The sequence below is a fragment of the Raphanus sativus genome, chromosome 4, assembly GCF_000801105.2.
Source record: "Raphanus sativus cultivar WK10039 chromosome 4, ASM80110v3, whole genome shotgun sequence".
NCBI classification, from domain to species: Eukaryota; Viridiplantae; Streptophyta; class Magnoliopsida; order Brassicales; family Brassicaceae; genus Raphanus; species Raphanus sativus.
Genome location: NC_079514.1, coordinates 27,453,349 through 27,471,120, shown reverse-complemented (window position 1 = coordinate 27,471,120; position 17,772 = coordinate 27,453,349). Strand labels below are relative to the sequence as shown.

At 32.3% G+C, this 17,772-nt stretch overlaps 1 protein-coding gene across 1 annotated transcript; it reads left to right on the top strand.

Annotated features, from left to right (window-relative positions):
• The first annotated feature begins 4,321 nt into the window (after window positions 1-4,321).
• Window positions 4,322-8,832, top strand: LOC108829007 (uncharacterized). The gene is made up of 7 exons (XM_018602659.2): window positions 4,322-5,298; window positions 5,624-5,932; window positions 6,010-6,293; window positions 6,374-7,405; window positions 7,745-7,913; window positions 8,031-8,188; window positions 8,295-8,832. Exons 1-7 carry the CDS (start codon window positions 4,635-4,637, stop codon window positions 8,535-8,537), a joined length of 2,859 nt encoding a protein of 952 aa, XP_018458161.2. The 5' UTR covers window positions 4,322-4,634; the 3' UTR covers window positions 8,538-8,832.
• The last annotated feature ends 8,940 nt before the right edge of the window (window positions 8,833-17,772 follow it).

Here is a 17,772-nt window from a genome sequence, read left to right as displayed (position 1 = left end):
CAAACCGACCCTAATATATCATATTTAAACAATTTTGTAGTGTTTATATACAGAATTTAGATTATTAAAAAAATATTTTAAAAATATTATTAAACATTGTTAGACCCATATTATTTATTTTATTCTACCATTAATTACTGTAACCATATAATCATTTAAATATTTTAGATGAATCCGATTTTTATCCTCATTTCATGTAATGCACTTCTTTAAACGGTTTTTATCACCCAAGGCTACCATTGTTAGACCATCTCCAATGTATTTTCCTATTTTTTCCTCTATAATAGATGAACTCTATAATAGATATGAGTTCTTCTCCAATGTATTCCTCTATTTCTTCCTCTAAAAAAAAATATTCTTAAAATATTCTTTTAGTATTTTACAACTAATACCTTCTACTTATACATGTTGAAAATTCACCCAATGATTGTAATTTTTTATTTTTTCATAAAATTACAATATTATTTAAAATAAAAAATTTATTACAAAAACTATCATATATAATAAAATAAAATAAAATAAAATAGACATTATCTAACCATCAATATTACTATATTTTAACATAAATGATTTGTTAATGCATTTCGAAATGCAAAATAAGTATTGAATAATATTTAGGTTGAGCTTAAATATTTTTATTAATATGTTAAAGCTATGTAAAATTTTAATAGTTAAATTTTAGTTTTAGTTTTAGTTGAATATAAAACATTAAATATCATTTGTTAATTTTTTATTTTTTAAAAATTTTGAACAAATTTATTGTATTTTTTATTTATGATTATTTATAATTGTGAAAATTTAAAACTATTATGTAAACAAAAACTGTGATATTATATGTAAAAAGTATTATATTTGTCCATAGACATGTATTTTAATATAATCACAAAAAGTTAAAGGACCATTTTGCAAATAAAAAAGTATACGTTTATTATAGAGGAATGCTATTTTTTTCTCTAAATATATAGGTAAAAATAGCAAATCTCTATTTTAGGGGAAGAAATAGAGATGAGTTGGAGTAAATTTTACTCTATTATAAAGTATAGAGGCAAATATAGCATAAGGTTGGAGATGCTCTTACTAATAACATTATACACCATTATTTTATACTCTAATAGACACTAGAGTTTAACCCGCACATTTGTGCAGATATATTTTTCTTATTTTATAAATGTTTAACTTTGATATTATCATAAAATTTAATGCTATGATTTTTTTGTGCAACAAATATATGATTTATATCTTAGTATTATGTATTATATACCTATTTAATCTTATTGTTTAGGTTTCTTATTACTTTATTAATACAAAAAAGAATTATACATTTTATCTTTTTATTAATTGCTATTATATTTTTGAGTTTTCATAATTTGAAATAATCAAATAAAAATCATTCTTCGATATATGATTTTTGAAATTATACAGCTGTAGAAATAAAATGTTAACATATATGTTAATAACTTTACTTGTATAAAAATATGTCATGGTTAACAAATTTGAACCTGTTTTAATGGTACATAATAATTTATTTAAATGAAACCATTAAAAAAAATAATAGGTTAATTTACCAATTTAATATAATTATATCATATTTTATTTATATAATACTTATATTTTAATATAATATAGACTATAATTATAAATTTATAAAAATAGAAATATTTTTTTTATTTTTTGTTTGTAATAAAATTTAATTAATATAAATTTATACTAATATTATATTACTTAATGACGAAATTAATTAGTGAATTATTTAATAAAAAAATATTTAAAAAGTTTAGTAGGATTTTGTTAGATATTTTCTCAATAGATTTTTTTCTAACTAAAAATAAAATTCAAATTTATAGATAAAATTGATTTATTATTAATATTGATTATTATATCATATTATGTAATTAGTGAAATGGACCTATTAAGACTTTTTAATGTAGATAAAAATAGCACTTCTCTTTTAATAGAGAAGATACCGACAACAATCAGACATCAAATTTTAAAATGAAGTAGCATATAGTATACAACATATGATATCATGTCATCTAACATTAAATAGTTTCAAATATTTTCAAAAACAAATTTGATAAAAATACCTTGGCAAATCATCTGTTAAAACAAAACTACAAATATTTGTGATAAAACTTTGTTATTTAAAAAGAAAACTATTAAAACTATATTAATTTAATAATATTAAATTAGCTAATAATATTCCAAATAAATATTAAGTCTCACTGATTTAATAAATGTAACTCTTATAAAATGCACATAAATATATTGAGAAAGAGTAGGCATAGGAATTTGAGTCTTATGGTTTGGTATAGATCAGTTTCTTTCGGGTGTCGGTTCTTTGAGTCCTAAACATTTGGACTAGGGATGGACGTTATGATACTCATTTGGGTTCGGTAGTCTATTTCGGTTTTGGGTTTACGGAGTCAAAAATTTCAGGCCAATTCGGATATTCATAAATTTTGGTTCGGGTTAGGTTCAGATCTTTGCAGATTTGGTTCGGATTCAGATAACCCATTTAAATTATTTTCAAAATTTTAAAATTCATTATATCCTTTAAATTTCTTAAAATCTATAAAAATAATATATAACATATAAATTTTAATAACATATGTCAGAATACCTAAACTTAACATATAAATTGGTTTGGCTTGAATATTTGGATAGAAAATCAATAAAAATTTAAGTATTTTGGTGTTTTGAGTATACATTAACTATTTTAGACATTTGCTTTTGATTATTTATATACATTTTCAAGTATTTTGGACAACTTTAAAAGTATCATATATTTTGGAAGTTTTTAATATACATTAAATATAAAAATAATTAATATATGTAGGTATATAAATCTATTTTGGATATATCCGGATACCCAAAATATTTTGATTCGGATCCGGTTCGATTTTGTTTCTCTAAATACCAAAATTTTAAACATGTTCAGATATTTAATCAATTTTATTTCAGCTTCAGTATTACTTTTTGGATCGGGTTCGGTTCGGTTCTTCAGATTTGGATTTTTCCCATCCCTAATTTGGACTCAAATAGATATTTGAAAATTTTCTTCTTGGGTTCGAATCTTTTTTTTTCGGGTCCGAATCGTTTTGAATCCATAATTCCAATATCTGTAAAGTACCTATGATTTTTGGAATACGTAGCGAGTCTCGGGTATTCGGAATCCAGAAAAACTGAAGTACCCAAAAATACATAAAACCCTAAAAATATCAAAAACCCAGAAAACCAAAATAGTTCTAAAACCTAAAAACCCTAAATTTTATCCAAAATCTGATCCGAGGAACTAAAAATTTATCCGAATACATGAGATATATTTAAAATTCTGAGTTACTCGAAACTATAATAAAAACCCAAACCTAAACTTAAAATAATATCAGTTAATAACAAAAGTATATCCAAATTATCCAATATACATAATATACATAAAACAGTTTTAGATATTTTGGATACTTAATCTGGTACTTTGGATATCCATTCGTGTCTCGGATAGGATCCAGAATTGAACCAAACCGAGACCCGTGGATCCAAAATAATATCCAATAAGTACTCTCTATGGACCTGAACCCAAACCAAACCTATATTTTCTGGTTGATTTCGATTGAGATATTTGGATTTCTATAAAATGTTTAGACCTAAGACAGTGTCACATAAGAATGTATATACAAAATTTCAAATAAACTTATTCAGAAACTATACAATTTTTTGTTTATAAATTCTCTTCTTTATAATAAAGACTTTGTAACTTAATAATGTACAATCTCAATATACTAATTCCTATCAAACTTTGTTTATAACCTAAAACACCTGCGTTTTTATAAATATTGATCAAAATCTAGTAGAGTTTAAAGTAAAACGTTTCGGTCCCATTATATTTTTCATTCTATAATTTAAAATAATTTATTTATTTTTGTTCATCATCATATTTTTTTATTATTAAAATAGAGTATTATTTAAGTAAAATCAAATTTTATTGTAGAATTATTTTTTTAAAGAGGAAAATATAATGAACTATTGGAGATTGTCAAATACATTACGTGTGGGGTTATGCTTCTTTGTTTGCCACGTAGTCTTCTTTGCTAAAGGCTAAGACACAACATTATTATTGATGACCAAAACTGTTTTACTATACTGTGAAAAGGGGAACAATTGTGAAAGCTAAAGTTACGGGGTCTCTAAAGAAGAATCTGAAAGAAAAGGGGCTATTACAAATGACTGGGCAGAGTTAAAGAAAAGGGGCTATTACAAATGACTGGGCAGTAGTTAAACACGTCGCTTGGCCACAAGAATCAATCCTAACCAATCGCAACTCTCGACTACAATCTCTCAACACGACTCTCTGCGGAGTTTTGAGTCTCAAAAACAAAATTTCGTTTACCAAATTTCAAACAAAAAAAGAAAAAAATAATTAAAATAAACTCAGAGAGCCTCAAGTTTCAGCTTGCGGCTACGATTTAAAGTCATCAGCAAAAAAAAATGAGAGAGATTCGTCTCTTTAATATCTGAAACCCTTCTTCCATAGCTCCACACGAAGAAAATGTCGAAACACTTTGCTTTCTAGCTTTAAATTACTTTTCTTGCGTTTTTTTCTCGGGAAAAAGGGAGAGAAAATCTGTATTGAAAATCTGATGGACGCAGCGTCAAGTTTTCTGTGCAGAAGTATTCGGATTCCCTCGACGGCGTTCACCTTCACTCGACCGCCGGTGAGCTACGTCTGTCTCGTCTCCGATAAAAGAGACGGCGGCGTTCGTGTTTTCCCGACGCGGAAGGTGTTCTGCAGCGGCGGCGGCGGCGGTTCCAGCGCGACGAAGAAGAAGCCTGAAAGGAAAAGTAATGTTAGGCCAAGGAAAGTGGAGAAGAGGAAGGAGAGTAGTGAAACCGTTACGAAGGAGAAGGGGAGTAGTCTCCGTGGTTTGAATCAAAACGGTGATCCCTTGGGGCGGAGAGATCTAGGGAGGAACGTGGTGAAGTGGATTAGCCAAGGCATGAAGGCGATGGCCTCTGATTTCGCTAACGCCGAGGTTCAGGGTGAAGTGGAGTTCTCGGAGCTGAGGCAGAACGTTGGTTCGGGTTTGACGTTTGTGATTCAGGCTCAGCCTTATCTCAACGCCATTCCTATGCCACTTGGCCTTGAAGTCATCTGTTTGAAGGCTTGCACCCATTATCCCACCTTGTTCGATCATTTCCAGCGAGAGCTGCGTGATGTTCTTCAAAACCTTGAGACCAAGAACGTCTTGGAGAATTGGAAGGAGACTCAGTCTTGGAAGCTACTCAAGGAGATAGCTAATTCAGGTTTTTATTGTTTTTTTTTTGGGTATTACCCCTCAGTTTCGGATTACATATCGTTTTAGAGCAAAATTTTTGTTTTAAAATAAGTATAGTTTTATGATTTCAATGCAAAATTTATTGACTTTTTATTCTAAGCTATTTTTCTATTGGTTGAAATTTGGATAGATGTATTGGTAATGCTGTTTTTATCTAGTAAATATACAAAATTAAATGTTTTATTAATCTGTGTATCGAAGTCTAGAACCACGAGTTAAATGAAACGGAGGGAGTATATACTTTCTTGCCTCTTATCTAAAGTGGGAATTTTGGCTTATGTGGTGTTGTGCAGCTCAGCACAGAGAGGTTGCTCGGAAAGCTCATCAACCAAAGCCAGTTCCTGGAGTTTTTGGTATGGACTCAGAGAAGGTAAAAGCTATACAAGCAAGGATTGATGAGTTCACCAGCCGGATGTCGCAGCTGCTTCAAGTGGAACGAGATACGGAACTGGAGGTTACACAAGAGGAGCTAGATGTTATTCCTACTCCTGATGAGACCTCTGATTCCTCAAAACCGATTGAGTTCTTGGTTAGGCACGGTGAAGCTCCGCAGGAACTTTGTGACACGATATGCAACTTGTATGCAGTCAGTACCTCCACAGGTTAGGTTCTCTTCTTATTCATATGTATTTTGTTTCGAAGAAATATGTTGTAAAATGTTAATCAATATAATATGCAGGGCTGGGAGGTATGCACTTGGTGTTGTTTAAGGTTGGGGGCAACCATCGTCTACCTCCTACAACACTTTCCCCTGGTGACATGGTTTGCATAAGAATTTGTGACAGTAAGGGTGCTGGAGCAACTTCTTGTACGCAGGGGTTTGTTCACAACCTTGGAGATGATGGCTGCAGCATTGGCGTTGCTCTAGAATCTCGTCATGGAGATCCTACTTTCTCCAAGCTCTTTGGAAAGAGTGTGAGAATTGATCGTATTCATGGGTTGGCCGATGCTCTCACTTATGAGGTATATTAGCTCAAATGTTGATAGTTCACATTACTATTTCTTTCTGCAACTCGCTTACCGTATGTAATCTTATGTTGCAGCGTAACTGTGAAGCCCTAATGCTTCTGCAGAAGAATGGGCTGCAGAAGAAAAATCCATCAATTTCTGTAGTGGCGACATTATTTGGGGATGGGGAAGATATCACATGGCTGGAGCAGAATGATTATGTAGACTGGAGTGAAGCGGAGTTGAGTGATGAGCCAGTGGGAAAGTTATTCGACGATTCCCAACGGAGAGCCATAGCGCTGGGAGTAAACAAAAAGAGACCTGTTATGATAGTTCAAGGACCTCCTGGCACTGGAAAGACTGGAATGCTTAAGGAGGTCATCACCTTAGCTGTTCAGCAGGGAGAAAGAGTACTTGTAACAGCACCTACTAATGCAGCTGTTGATAACATGGTCGAGAAGCTCTCACATCTTGGCCTAAACATTGTCCGAGTCGGAAACCCTGCAAGAATATCATCAGCTGTTGCTTCAAAGTCTTTGGGGGAAATTGTGAACTCCAAGCTCGCAAGCTTTCGAGCAGAATTAGAGAGGAAAAAGTCAGATTTAAGAAAAGATCTTCGGCAATGCCTGAGGGATGATTCTCTTGCTGCTGGCATTCGGCAGCTTTTGAAACAGCTTGGAAAGACGTTGAAGAAGAAGGAAAAGGAAACTGTGAAGGAAATACTATCAAATGCACAGGTTGTTTTCGCCACTAACATTGGATCAGCCGATCCTTTGATTAGGAGGTTGGATACGTTTGATTTGGTTGTTATAGATGAAGCTGGTCAGTCTATCGAGCCTTCCTGCTGGATTCCAATATTGCAAGGGAAACGTTGTATCCTTGCTGGTGATCCATGCCAATTAGCACCAGTTGTTCTATCACGTAAAGCTTTAGAAGATGGGCTTGGTGTATCCTTACTGGAACGAGCTGCATCTTTACATGATGGGCTTCTTGCCACAAAGTTGACAACTCAGTATCGTATGAATGATGTAATCGCTGGCTGGGCATCAAAGGAGATGTATGGTGGATGGTTGAAATCGTCTCCAAGTGTGGCCTCTCATCTGCTTATCGATTCTCCTTTTGTGAAGGTACTTCTTCTTACTATTTGATTGGTTTTCTTATTTATTTGATGGCAACATGGCAAGCAATCACACTTATTTTTACTTGTAATGCTTCTCTTCTTTAGAAAACTTCCACTGAAACGTTAACATGATTTCTTTAGCAAGTCCGTTGTTTTGTGTGTTTATGATAACTATCTTTGCTTGTGGTTGAAAGTCGTGCTGCTCCTGAGAATGCGAGAGATGATTCGCGTCTTTTCTTGTTTGGTGATTAGAAATAAACCAATAGCGTCGAAAATTAGCTTACCTTTGGCGCTCTAATAGACTTTTAAAGGTTTAACACCGTGTTTCTTTTTCCACTTACTGCAGCCTACTTGGATAACGCAATGCCCGCTGCTTCTCCTGGACACAAGAATGCCATATGGGAGTTTGTCGGTGGGCTGCGAGGAGCGTCTAGATCCAGCTGGTACAGGCTCATTATACAATGAAGGAGAAGCAGATATTGTGGTTAACCACGTCATCTCGTTGATTTATGCAGGTGAGTAGTAATATTTTCAGTTATTTGTAAATTAGAAGAAACAAGCCATAGTTCGAAGAATCAAAGGCTTACGCATGTTTAAGCTCCATATTGTAATAGAATTCTAAATGATTGTAGGGGTTAGTCCAATGGCTATAGCCGTTCAATCCCCATATGTTGCTCAGGTGCAGCTTCTCAGAGAAAGGCTGGATGAATTTCCAGTGGCTGATGGAGTTGAGGTCGCAACTATTGACAGCTTTCAAGGACGTGAGGCTGATGCAGTCATCATATCAATGGTACACTATTCTCGTACTGTTACCTTACTGTTGCGTTGCATACTTTTTATTTTATTTTGCCTAGTGCAAAGAAGACTCATGTAGTTGGTTGCTGCTTTTTGTATAGGTACGGTCCAACAACCTAGGTGCAGTGGGATTCCTAGGGGATAGCAGAAGGATGAACGTAGCCATAACAAGAGCCCGGAAGCACGTGGCGGTGGTATGTGATAGCTCAACAATCTGCCACAACACGTTCCTTGCAAGACTACTGCGTCACATACGCTATTTCGGAAGAGTGAAACATGCGGACCCAGGTAGCTTGGGTGGTTCAGGACTAGGCTTGGACCCGATGTTGCCTTACCTTGGCTAAACCCCCACCCCCCCCCCCCGCAAAACATCCAAAGTAAGTACTACCAACAACAAGAAAACCAAAATCTTCTTTTCTGTCTCTCTCTCTCTCTCTCTCTCTATATCTTGGTATAATATGTTTCCATGGCGAGTTGTTCCTTGTACAGGAAAATATTTGTTTTCAGTTGTCGTTACCACAGAAAAAAATTTGTATATGAAAAATCAGCGAAATTCATGTATATTTTATACAATTGGTGTGGCGTCATATTTTACCACATCCAAAAGTTTTTTTTTTTATATCCATTAAGTTATCTGTTCTGGTTTGGCAAAACAAACACAACTTATCAGTTTTTGATTAGTGTTCTTATATTCCAAATCATTTTAGTTTACAGTTATTCAAAAGAAGGTTAAATTGCTCGTAAATTATTGGGGGAGTGTAACAAACAAGTAAGCAAAAAGTTGTCGTTATAATTGTGCCTTGATCTGGTCGTGAAGTCACGTTTTTCTGGATTACATGCAACACGTAACAACTAATGACAGTCAGTTGATTATTTAGTTTATATGATGTTAGTACTACTTTTATACACAGCTTTGGAGATTGGTGGATCTACAAGGTATTACTTGTAGCCAATCATTATCATATATTCCCTCTGTTTTTTAAATATAGATGTTTTAGAAAAATAAATTGGTTCATAAAAATGTATTTTTTATGTTTCCTATACAAAAATTGCAAATTTCAATAAAATTGATTGAATTTATTAAAAGACTATTGGTTAAAATGCATTGGAATTTGATAATTTCTAAAAATGATATATAGTTAATGTGTTTTCTTAATATGTGTGAAAATACCAAAACATACATCTTTAAAAAACAGAGGGAGTATATTAGTATACATGCTATATAATACCAATAACGCTTGGTGGTTCAGTAGTATCCATGTTCGGAGTTGCGCCGGGCGTAATGCGTACGACCAGTCCCATTATATGTATTTACTATATATCATTATATGTATAGTTTTTACTACATATCATTATATGTATAGTTTTTTTAGGAATGTAGCGTGATCTAGTATCTTTTGTACCACTTGTTATAGTAAGAGGTTTCAGGTTCAAAGCAAAAATCAACATTTCTGTTATTTTTTATGTTAATAAAAAGGAAAAACCAAATGGTTCTCATCTTCTTTCTCGGATGTAGATCTGAAAACTATTTACCTTCGTCTTAGACTTTTCTTTCATGATTATGAGCTGCTTTGCTTGTTTCCTTTCAGTTTTCACTTATTAATAAAACATTAAAACATAATAAGAACTAATAAAATGGAGTGCTATAATATTTTAAATTAATTAATTAATTTACAGTTCAAATTAATTAAATTTTTTAAATTAGTTAATAATATTTCTCTATATCTTAAATTTATTTAGGAATGTAAAGTTTCCTTTAAGCTGAAATAATTTTTTATAGAAATCAAAGTTGTAAAACAAAATATACATAGTACCTAATATTAGTTAATTTTTTACATGATTCAAAATAAAACCAAATCCAAACCAAGAACCTATTTGAATGACATCCATTTCTTGTCCTTCATATTTTGTTTGAATCTAACTAGGGTTTCTTTTCAATCCCTGATAATAAATGGTGCGTGATTGGAATCGAAAACTGGATTTCTTTCGTAAAAAAATACTAATTGTTTTATATTTGAGTTTGATCATTTAGTTACTATAGATAGCTATTGCTTATTGTTTTCTTTTTCACTCCCTCTACGTTCCGCTAGATGCATATACAACAAATACTGTGTATACTGTGGTGTATACAAACCTGCCTCATGTTCGACAATACATGGTGTACAAAGTAAGGTACATCAAGCTAAATAATAGTGTACACTCCGATTTACAATGTAGTGTATACTAGGGTGTATATTTTATACTATAGTGTACACCGGAGTGTACACCGTAATGTAAAAATCGAGCACTATATTCTTCAACTTCGGTCAATTTGTAACTCACAGGATGAAGTTTGGGCGAGAATGTCGGATCGAGCAGATTGAGCTTCACCATAAATTAATTTTAATTAATTAATTAATTTTTAATAGATTAATAATATTTTAAATAAATAAATTAATTTCTAGCTTTAATTAACTAAGAGTTTTAAACTAGTTAATACTCTTTTTCTATAATTTAAATTTATTTAGGAATATAAAATTTCCCTGTAAAGCTGATTTTTTTATTGAAATCAAAGTTGTAAAACAAAGTATATATAGTTCATAATATTTTTTACATTTTTTACTTGATTCAAAATAAAACCAAATCCGAACCAAAAACCTATTTGAATGGCATCCAATACTTGGCCTTCATGTTTTATTTTTTTATCTTACTACAATTCTTTTTCAGTCTCTAATAATAAATTGTGTGCAGTTAAGATTGAAAATCTTTTATGTTAGAAAAAAAATAATTATTTTATATTTGAGTTCGATCATTTACTCACCATAGACAGCTATTGTTTATTGTGTTTTATTAACTAAGTCTACACTCCACAAAATGCATATAATACGATTATTGTGTACACTATTATGTATACATACCTGCTTCATGTTCGATAATACATGGTGCACAAAGTAATATATATCGAGCTATGCAATAGAATACACTCCGTTGTACAATGCAGTATACACTCTGGTGTACAGAGTAGTGTACACTCAGGTGTACAACGTAGTGTACATCTTAGTGTACGGTATACACTATAATATACATTGAAGTGTACATCATAGCATACACTACAGTGTACAACTTAACGGACATTGAAGCATACACCAGGATGTATATCATGGCATACACCAGGATGTACATCAGGATATACACCAGAGTGTACACCGAAACATACATCGTGGCGTGCACCGCAGTGTACATGAAAGCGTACACCCTGGTGTACGCTCGGTGTACACTACAATGTACCCCTAGTGCACATTTTGGTGTACGTCTGTGTACACCCCAATATACACTGCGGTGTATACTTTTCAGTATACATGTACACCTAGGTGTACATTTGGTGTGCTTCCCTTGTATACGTGTACTTTACAATGTATATCCCAGTGTACATTACGGTGTACATCCCACGCTACATTGTACACTAGAATGTACATGTATATTGGAGGAGCACACTTATATCTACACATGATATACATCTCGTATATACTACATTATGCACTACTGTGTATTAATATATGATTTAATGTTATATTAGAGCAAGCGCAAAATAGTCACTTGTTTCGTTTTTCACCAAAAGACCAAAAGACAGAAAGAAGAAAGAAAAAGTTGAAAGGAATAGAAAAGAGAAAAGTTGATTCTTCAAGAAGAGATGTTTCTGAGGTTACTTCTACACACATATCTTTTTGTTTAGTGGAGAAAAACTAGTGACAATGATCATATTTAATTATAAAAGAAAATTATATAAAACAATTAATATAATAAGGTCAAAAACAGATGACAAAAAAGGTCAGAAACTAGATTTGAGAAAAAAATCAATGCTGATACTCTTGTGGTTTAGATGTAGCTATTATATTTTATTAGTGTTTTATTATATAAAATATTTTAAGGCTTATGATTGAATGTTTGGTTAAAAAAGGTTGAGGGTTTAATGTTTGGTTTAAGCTTTGATTATATGGTTGGGATTTAATGTTTAGGATTTACTTAGGTTACCATAAGTTCACCCCTTGTGGTGAAACTTTAAATCCACCTCATCCATCATTACTAATCAAAGTGCCACATAGATTATTAAATAAAAAAATATTAAACTTTTAAAAAATACAAAGTAGCCAAAAAGTGAATGATTCAATCTTTAACGATGTTAATGTTGTCAACCAATCCCTACACCTTAAATTCTAAATACTTGACCTTAAATCTAAACTCAAACCCATGACCCAAACAATATACCCTAAATCAAATAATAGAGCCTAAAACAAAATCATTGACCCTAAAGCCTAACCTTAGACTTTAAACTCAACCCTATAACCTAAAACAAACTCTAGATCCTAAACCTGAACCCTAAAGGAGCGAAGTTGACATTAACACCAATGTTAGGTTTTAGGTTTACGGTCTAGGGATTGGGGTTTAAAATTTAAGGTTTAAGGTGTAGAGTTGGATTTAGGGTCTAAGATTTGGTTTAGGGTATAAGGTGGGATTATGGATTAGGGTTTATGATTTAGGGTTTAGGGCTAGGGTTGGTTTAGGGTCTAGGGTTAAGTGTCTAGGATTTGGTTTAGGGTTATAGAGTTTGGATTTAGATTTATAATTTAATATTTAATGTTTAGCTTGCGGTATCAACATCGTTAATATTGACATCATTCCTTTTTTATTATTTTATATATGTTCTTTAAATAAATTTTTATTTATTAATATACCTGATATTTTTATAAGAAATTGCCAAAAATACCATTTTCATAGTATCATTTTTCAAGTTTACACTAACCATTTTTACCACCATTTTTAATGAAAGGTTTAGATTTGAAGGTTTAGGATTTAGGGTTTAGATTTGATGTTTTAGGGTTTAGGGTATATAGTTTAGGGTTTAGAATCGAAGATTTAAAGTTTATAGTTGTGGTTTTAGGGTTTAGGGTATTGAATTTAGAGTATAGAGTTTAGAGTTTAGGGTTTAGAGTTGAGGATTTAGGGTTTTAGTGTTCAGAATTGGGGATTTAGGATTTAGAATTTGGGGTTATAATTTTGAAAAGCATAAAAAAATAAGAATATAAGAGTCTTTAACCTTTTAATAAATAAGGTATTTTTGCAAATGTATTTTTAGTGGTGGTAAAAATGAATAATGGTATCTTCAAGTTGGTATTTTTGAAAATTTCCCCATTTCTATTGGTGGTAATCCTAAGTATTGTTCTTTAGTGTTTTATTTTATTAGTGTTTATGATATAAGTTATTTAATGGGGAATTGCCACTAATACCACTTTTATGCTACCACTTTTCAAAAATACACTAACCAATTTTACCACTAAAAACTAAATAAGAAAATGACTGTTATACCCCTTGGTGTATTCTCTCCCACAGCTCTCCAAATCCAATCAAACGAGACTGAATACGAGACTGAATACGAACCTGACGAGGTCTCCGATGATCTCTCCGACGAGCTCTCTGATGATCTCTCCGAAGAGCTCTCCGAGCATTCCGACGACGAGCTCTCTGGCGGCGAGCTCTCCGATGAGATCTGGCGACTTCCCGGCGAGCGAGATCTGGCGATTTCTCGGCGAGTTTCGACGATTCTGACACTTTCGCCGACAAGATTCAACGATTCCGACGAGATTTGACGAAGCATATGTCCGACGAGCTCAAACGAACAAAACAAGAGGATTTCTCACCTTGAACGCATAACAAAGGTGAAAGGGTAATAGATGGTGATTTTCGTCTCCTTTTGTAATTTTAGCTTGATTTCTCAAAATCGATCAACTTCTGGGAAGGGAGAAAAAGTTTTTCGCATGAAGTTTTCAAATCTCAAATTTATAAGACCTTATAAATTTATCGATAAAGAACATAGTGCTAACATTTTTGTTTATAAGAGTTTTCAGTTATTTTACAAGGTAGTATGTAGTACTCATGATTTGCTTATTGTTGGAAGTAGTAATTCCTTAGATTTTACATCTATAAGACCTTAATTATAAAACAATTATGTATATGTAGGATCATTATCACATATAATTTTATCCCACAATATAGCTATGTATATAAAGATTGACTATCACCATTATGCTTTTTTTATGTTTCAGAAAAGAATGCAAATATGACAATTGATTGTGTCAAACAAGATTCATTAAAGTAACCACATATCTGATCAAACTTCAAGAGAATGGAGGATGTCCTCACCTATGTGTAATCATATGCTTAAACAGTTGATGGATTCTTTGAAACAAGACTTTGCTTGTTTGTTATTTTCAAAGACTGTTGTTACTGATGCTTCTGTTAAAAGTGATATGTGATTGGTCAGAAGAAGAAACTTGGAGGTGCTCGTAATGCTCTCAATGACATCACAGAAAGTCTGGGTCATTCCAAAGTTTCTTCCAAGAACAAGCAAATCATTTCTTCTGGTTCTGCAAAATGCGAAACCAACATAGCTGGGGAGATGTTCTTGTGAACTTGTGATTAAAGCTTGTTATTTCGCAGATTCTTCCAATTGAAGTTAAGTATTTCTCTGTGTTTATACAACATGCCTTTGATCAGATCCTCCTTGATTTGGAAGCACAACAAAAGGGTGGTGACATGGCTCTTTCACCAAATATGCTAGAAATAAGCAAAGCGATGAAACATATGTTCACTTTTACCTTGAGATCAACTAGAAAAGGTATTGTTACAGGAAATCCTTTTTTGGCCGATGAAGCTACATCAATCGCTATCTGGTGTATGCTGCAATTTATAAATATTTATAAACTCTTATTAATGGATACATTTAATAAGAGTTTATAAATAATACACAAAAGAGGTTCTTTGTTATATAAGAGGTTCTTCCAGTTTTATTAGGAATGATCTCCAAGTGGCCTCCTTTATGAGCAAACATAAAGAAAGCGGAGGACTTCTTCATTTTTGTGTAACAATTTTTGAGGTTAATTCTTTGGTCATGCTTTATTTATAAAGCTTTGTTATTTACTTTGACACAGTCACCAGTTTTGTGTTTTTATATTGCAAAAATATATGTATCCACTCTCTTTAATTGTGCGAAATATTGTTGTCTATAACAGTGCCCTTTAGGTATTTAGAACCCCTTTTACATTTTCATAAGGACATAAAAAATATTGTATAGAGATTATTGATTTCATTTTTTAATGGTACAAATGGAAATGCATAGATTACAATTAGTTATGTCAAGTTCATAAAACTTTGATACACAAGATTAAATTCATAAAACTAAAGAACACGTGCAGGCTTTGTAAGGAGATGATGATATGTGGCAGATTCTGAGGCACATGCGGATAACAAGCAAGTCTCCACCGCTTCAGATATTTTACATACCCTTATAAATTGTTTTATAATCCTTTATAATGGTGTATAAACTTTACAAATTATTTTTATAAACCCTTCTAAATTATTTACATACCCTTATAAACCTTTATAAATTATTATACAAACCATTATAAATTATTTTATAAGGATTTCTAAATGGTTATAGAATCTTTTAGTTGATTTATAAACCTATACAACTAATTTATTAAGGTTTCTAAGTTAATGTATAAAAACCTTATCAATTGATTCATAAGGGTTTATAAAATGAGAATCGTTATAACTTTTACTCCAATAGGTTTTTAGTAAGAAAAAAAGAGTTTTTAAGGTTTTATAAAACATTTTCTAACTTAAAAATCATTTATAAATTTTTGTATAAATATTTTACGTGAAAATTCTAAGAATTTATAAATATTTCTATAAGAGGTTATACATTAATTATAAATATTAATCAGTTAGTTATAAGAACATCTTAAAGCTTATGATTTTATCTATCCACTCATGATAATAAACAATTATAAATTATTTATAAACAATTATAATGCTTTTGCCAATCTCCCTCCCTCTCTTTTTTGCTGTATATGTATTGTGTAACTAACTATAAACGAGTTTGATTTCAAGTAAACAATAGCTTGAAACTGCACATATGATCTCTTGGGTAATTTAAATTTAAAAGAAACAATTAAATGATTTATAAAACCTTATAAGTCATTTATCCGGATTCATAAACCAATTTCTAAGAGTTTATAACTTATTTTATAAAGATTTATAAATTAGCTATATAAATTATAAAGACTTATAAATTATTGAAACAACTATCATCCAGGTGAAGTTTCAGAGACTCTATTACAACACCACGTGGAGCGTTTGCTTCTTTGCTATCCCCAAGGCATGAGTTCCAGCTATCAAATCTGGTTTTGGATGAAGGTGAAGCCTGAATACAAGAACTGGTTCTTGCTCTGCCGGAGAGTGTGATATACATTGAAGATATGCATCTCAAGATTTCTTCAGAGAACCTACTCGGGTTTTCCATGTCATCTACGATGTGAGATGAGCCTAGAAGATCTCCAAGGGTAGTATGATGAGGATAAACATATCTTTTATTCTTCTGCAAACATCAAATCAGTTAAACAAATATGCTAAATGTTGAAGACCAATGTGTTCTACTTACTTTTGTAGAAAAGACTTTTAAGTTGGCTTGGAAACTCCAAGGACATGAACGTTCAGACACGGGAGATGCTTGATAATTGTAGCTGAGCACACCAGTAAGGTCTGATTGTGAGACGAAGCTTGTTTCAGCATGTGGAGAGAATGAAGTAACTTGTTCATCAAAAGATGTCATGTAAAGAGAGAGAAGATATAATGTTCTATACGCCATTTGTTTAAGCCATTTTTCACATTTTAAGCCATTTTTCACATACCCAGCAATCATCGAAGTCCAGAAAACCACATTCCTAAGGGCAATACCGTCAAATACTCTACAACAACTCTCGATCTCTCCACACTTAGCATACATATCTACAAGACCTGTCAACACAATATTATCAAAGCCTGGCGCCTTAACGATGTCACAGTGTATCTTCTTCCCGTTATCTAAGTCATGCTTTCAAAGCTATGGAGAAAACAATGTCATCGTAATATCATTAAGCATTAAGTTGTACTATCGACAATATCATAAAACCAAGATTTATAAGAGGTTATAATTCTTTGAAATGCAATGTTCACAATCCGAAAATCTTTCTCCTAACCAGAACTATTCAAATGACAAGTCTAAATCAAATCAACCTTATTTTTTTTTGGATAACAGAGGAACGAAAATTCTAATATTTCTTGAACCCAGATTTATAAAAGTTTATAATTTTTTGAAAGCTCAATGCTTACTATTGAAACTCTTTCCCTTAGATCGACATGTTCTAAACCAACTTTTTCTGATTTTTTTTTATATCAGAAAGAACATATTCAAAAAATTACTTGAATCAAACAAAAAGTATACAAATTAGAAACATACCAGTGTCAATCGTGGTGAGGAGCCAACATATTTGAGATTTTAATCGTGATTCTCGTAATCTCTTGTCGTTGGCTGAGAGAGAGAGAGAGAGAGAGAGAGAGAGAGAGAGAGAGAGAGAGAGAGAGAGAGAGAGAGAGAGAGAGAGAGAGAGAGAGAGAGAGAGAGAGAGTGATGATGGATCTCGACGGAGACGACGGATTACGGAGACGATGGATCTCAACGGAGACGACGGATGACGGAGCCGGCGGATCTCAACAGAAACGACG

Excerpts from the sequence above, each read along its gene's own strand:
- LOC108829007 (XM_018602659.2), top strand. The coding sequence starts at position 4,635 with ATGGACGCAGCGTCAAGTTTTCTGTGCAGAAGTATTCGGATTCCCTCG. Across the intron at positions 5,299-5,623 it reads CAAGGAGATAGCTAATTCAG|CTCAGCACAGAGAGGTTGCT; the intron begins GTTTTTATTGTT and ends GGTGTTGTGCAG. Across the intron at positions 8,189-8,294 it reads ATGCAGTCATCATATCAATG|GTACGGTCCAACAACCTAGG; the intron begins GTACACTATTCT and ends CTTTTTGTATAG.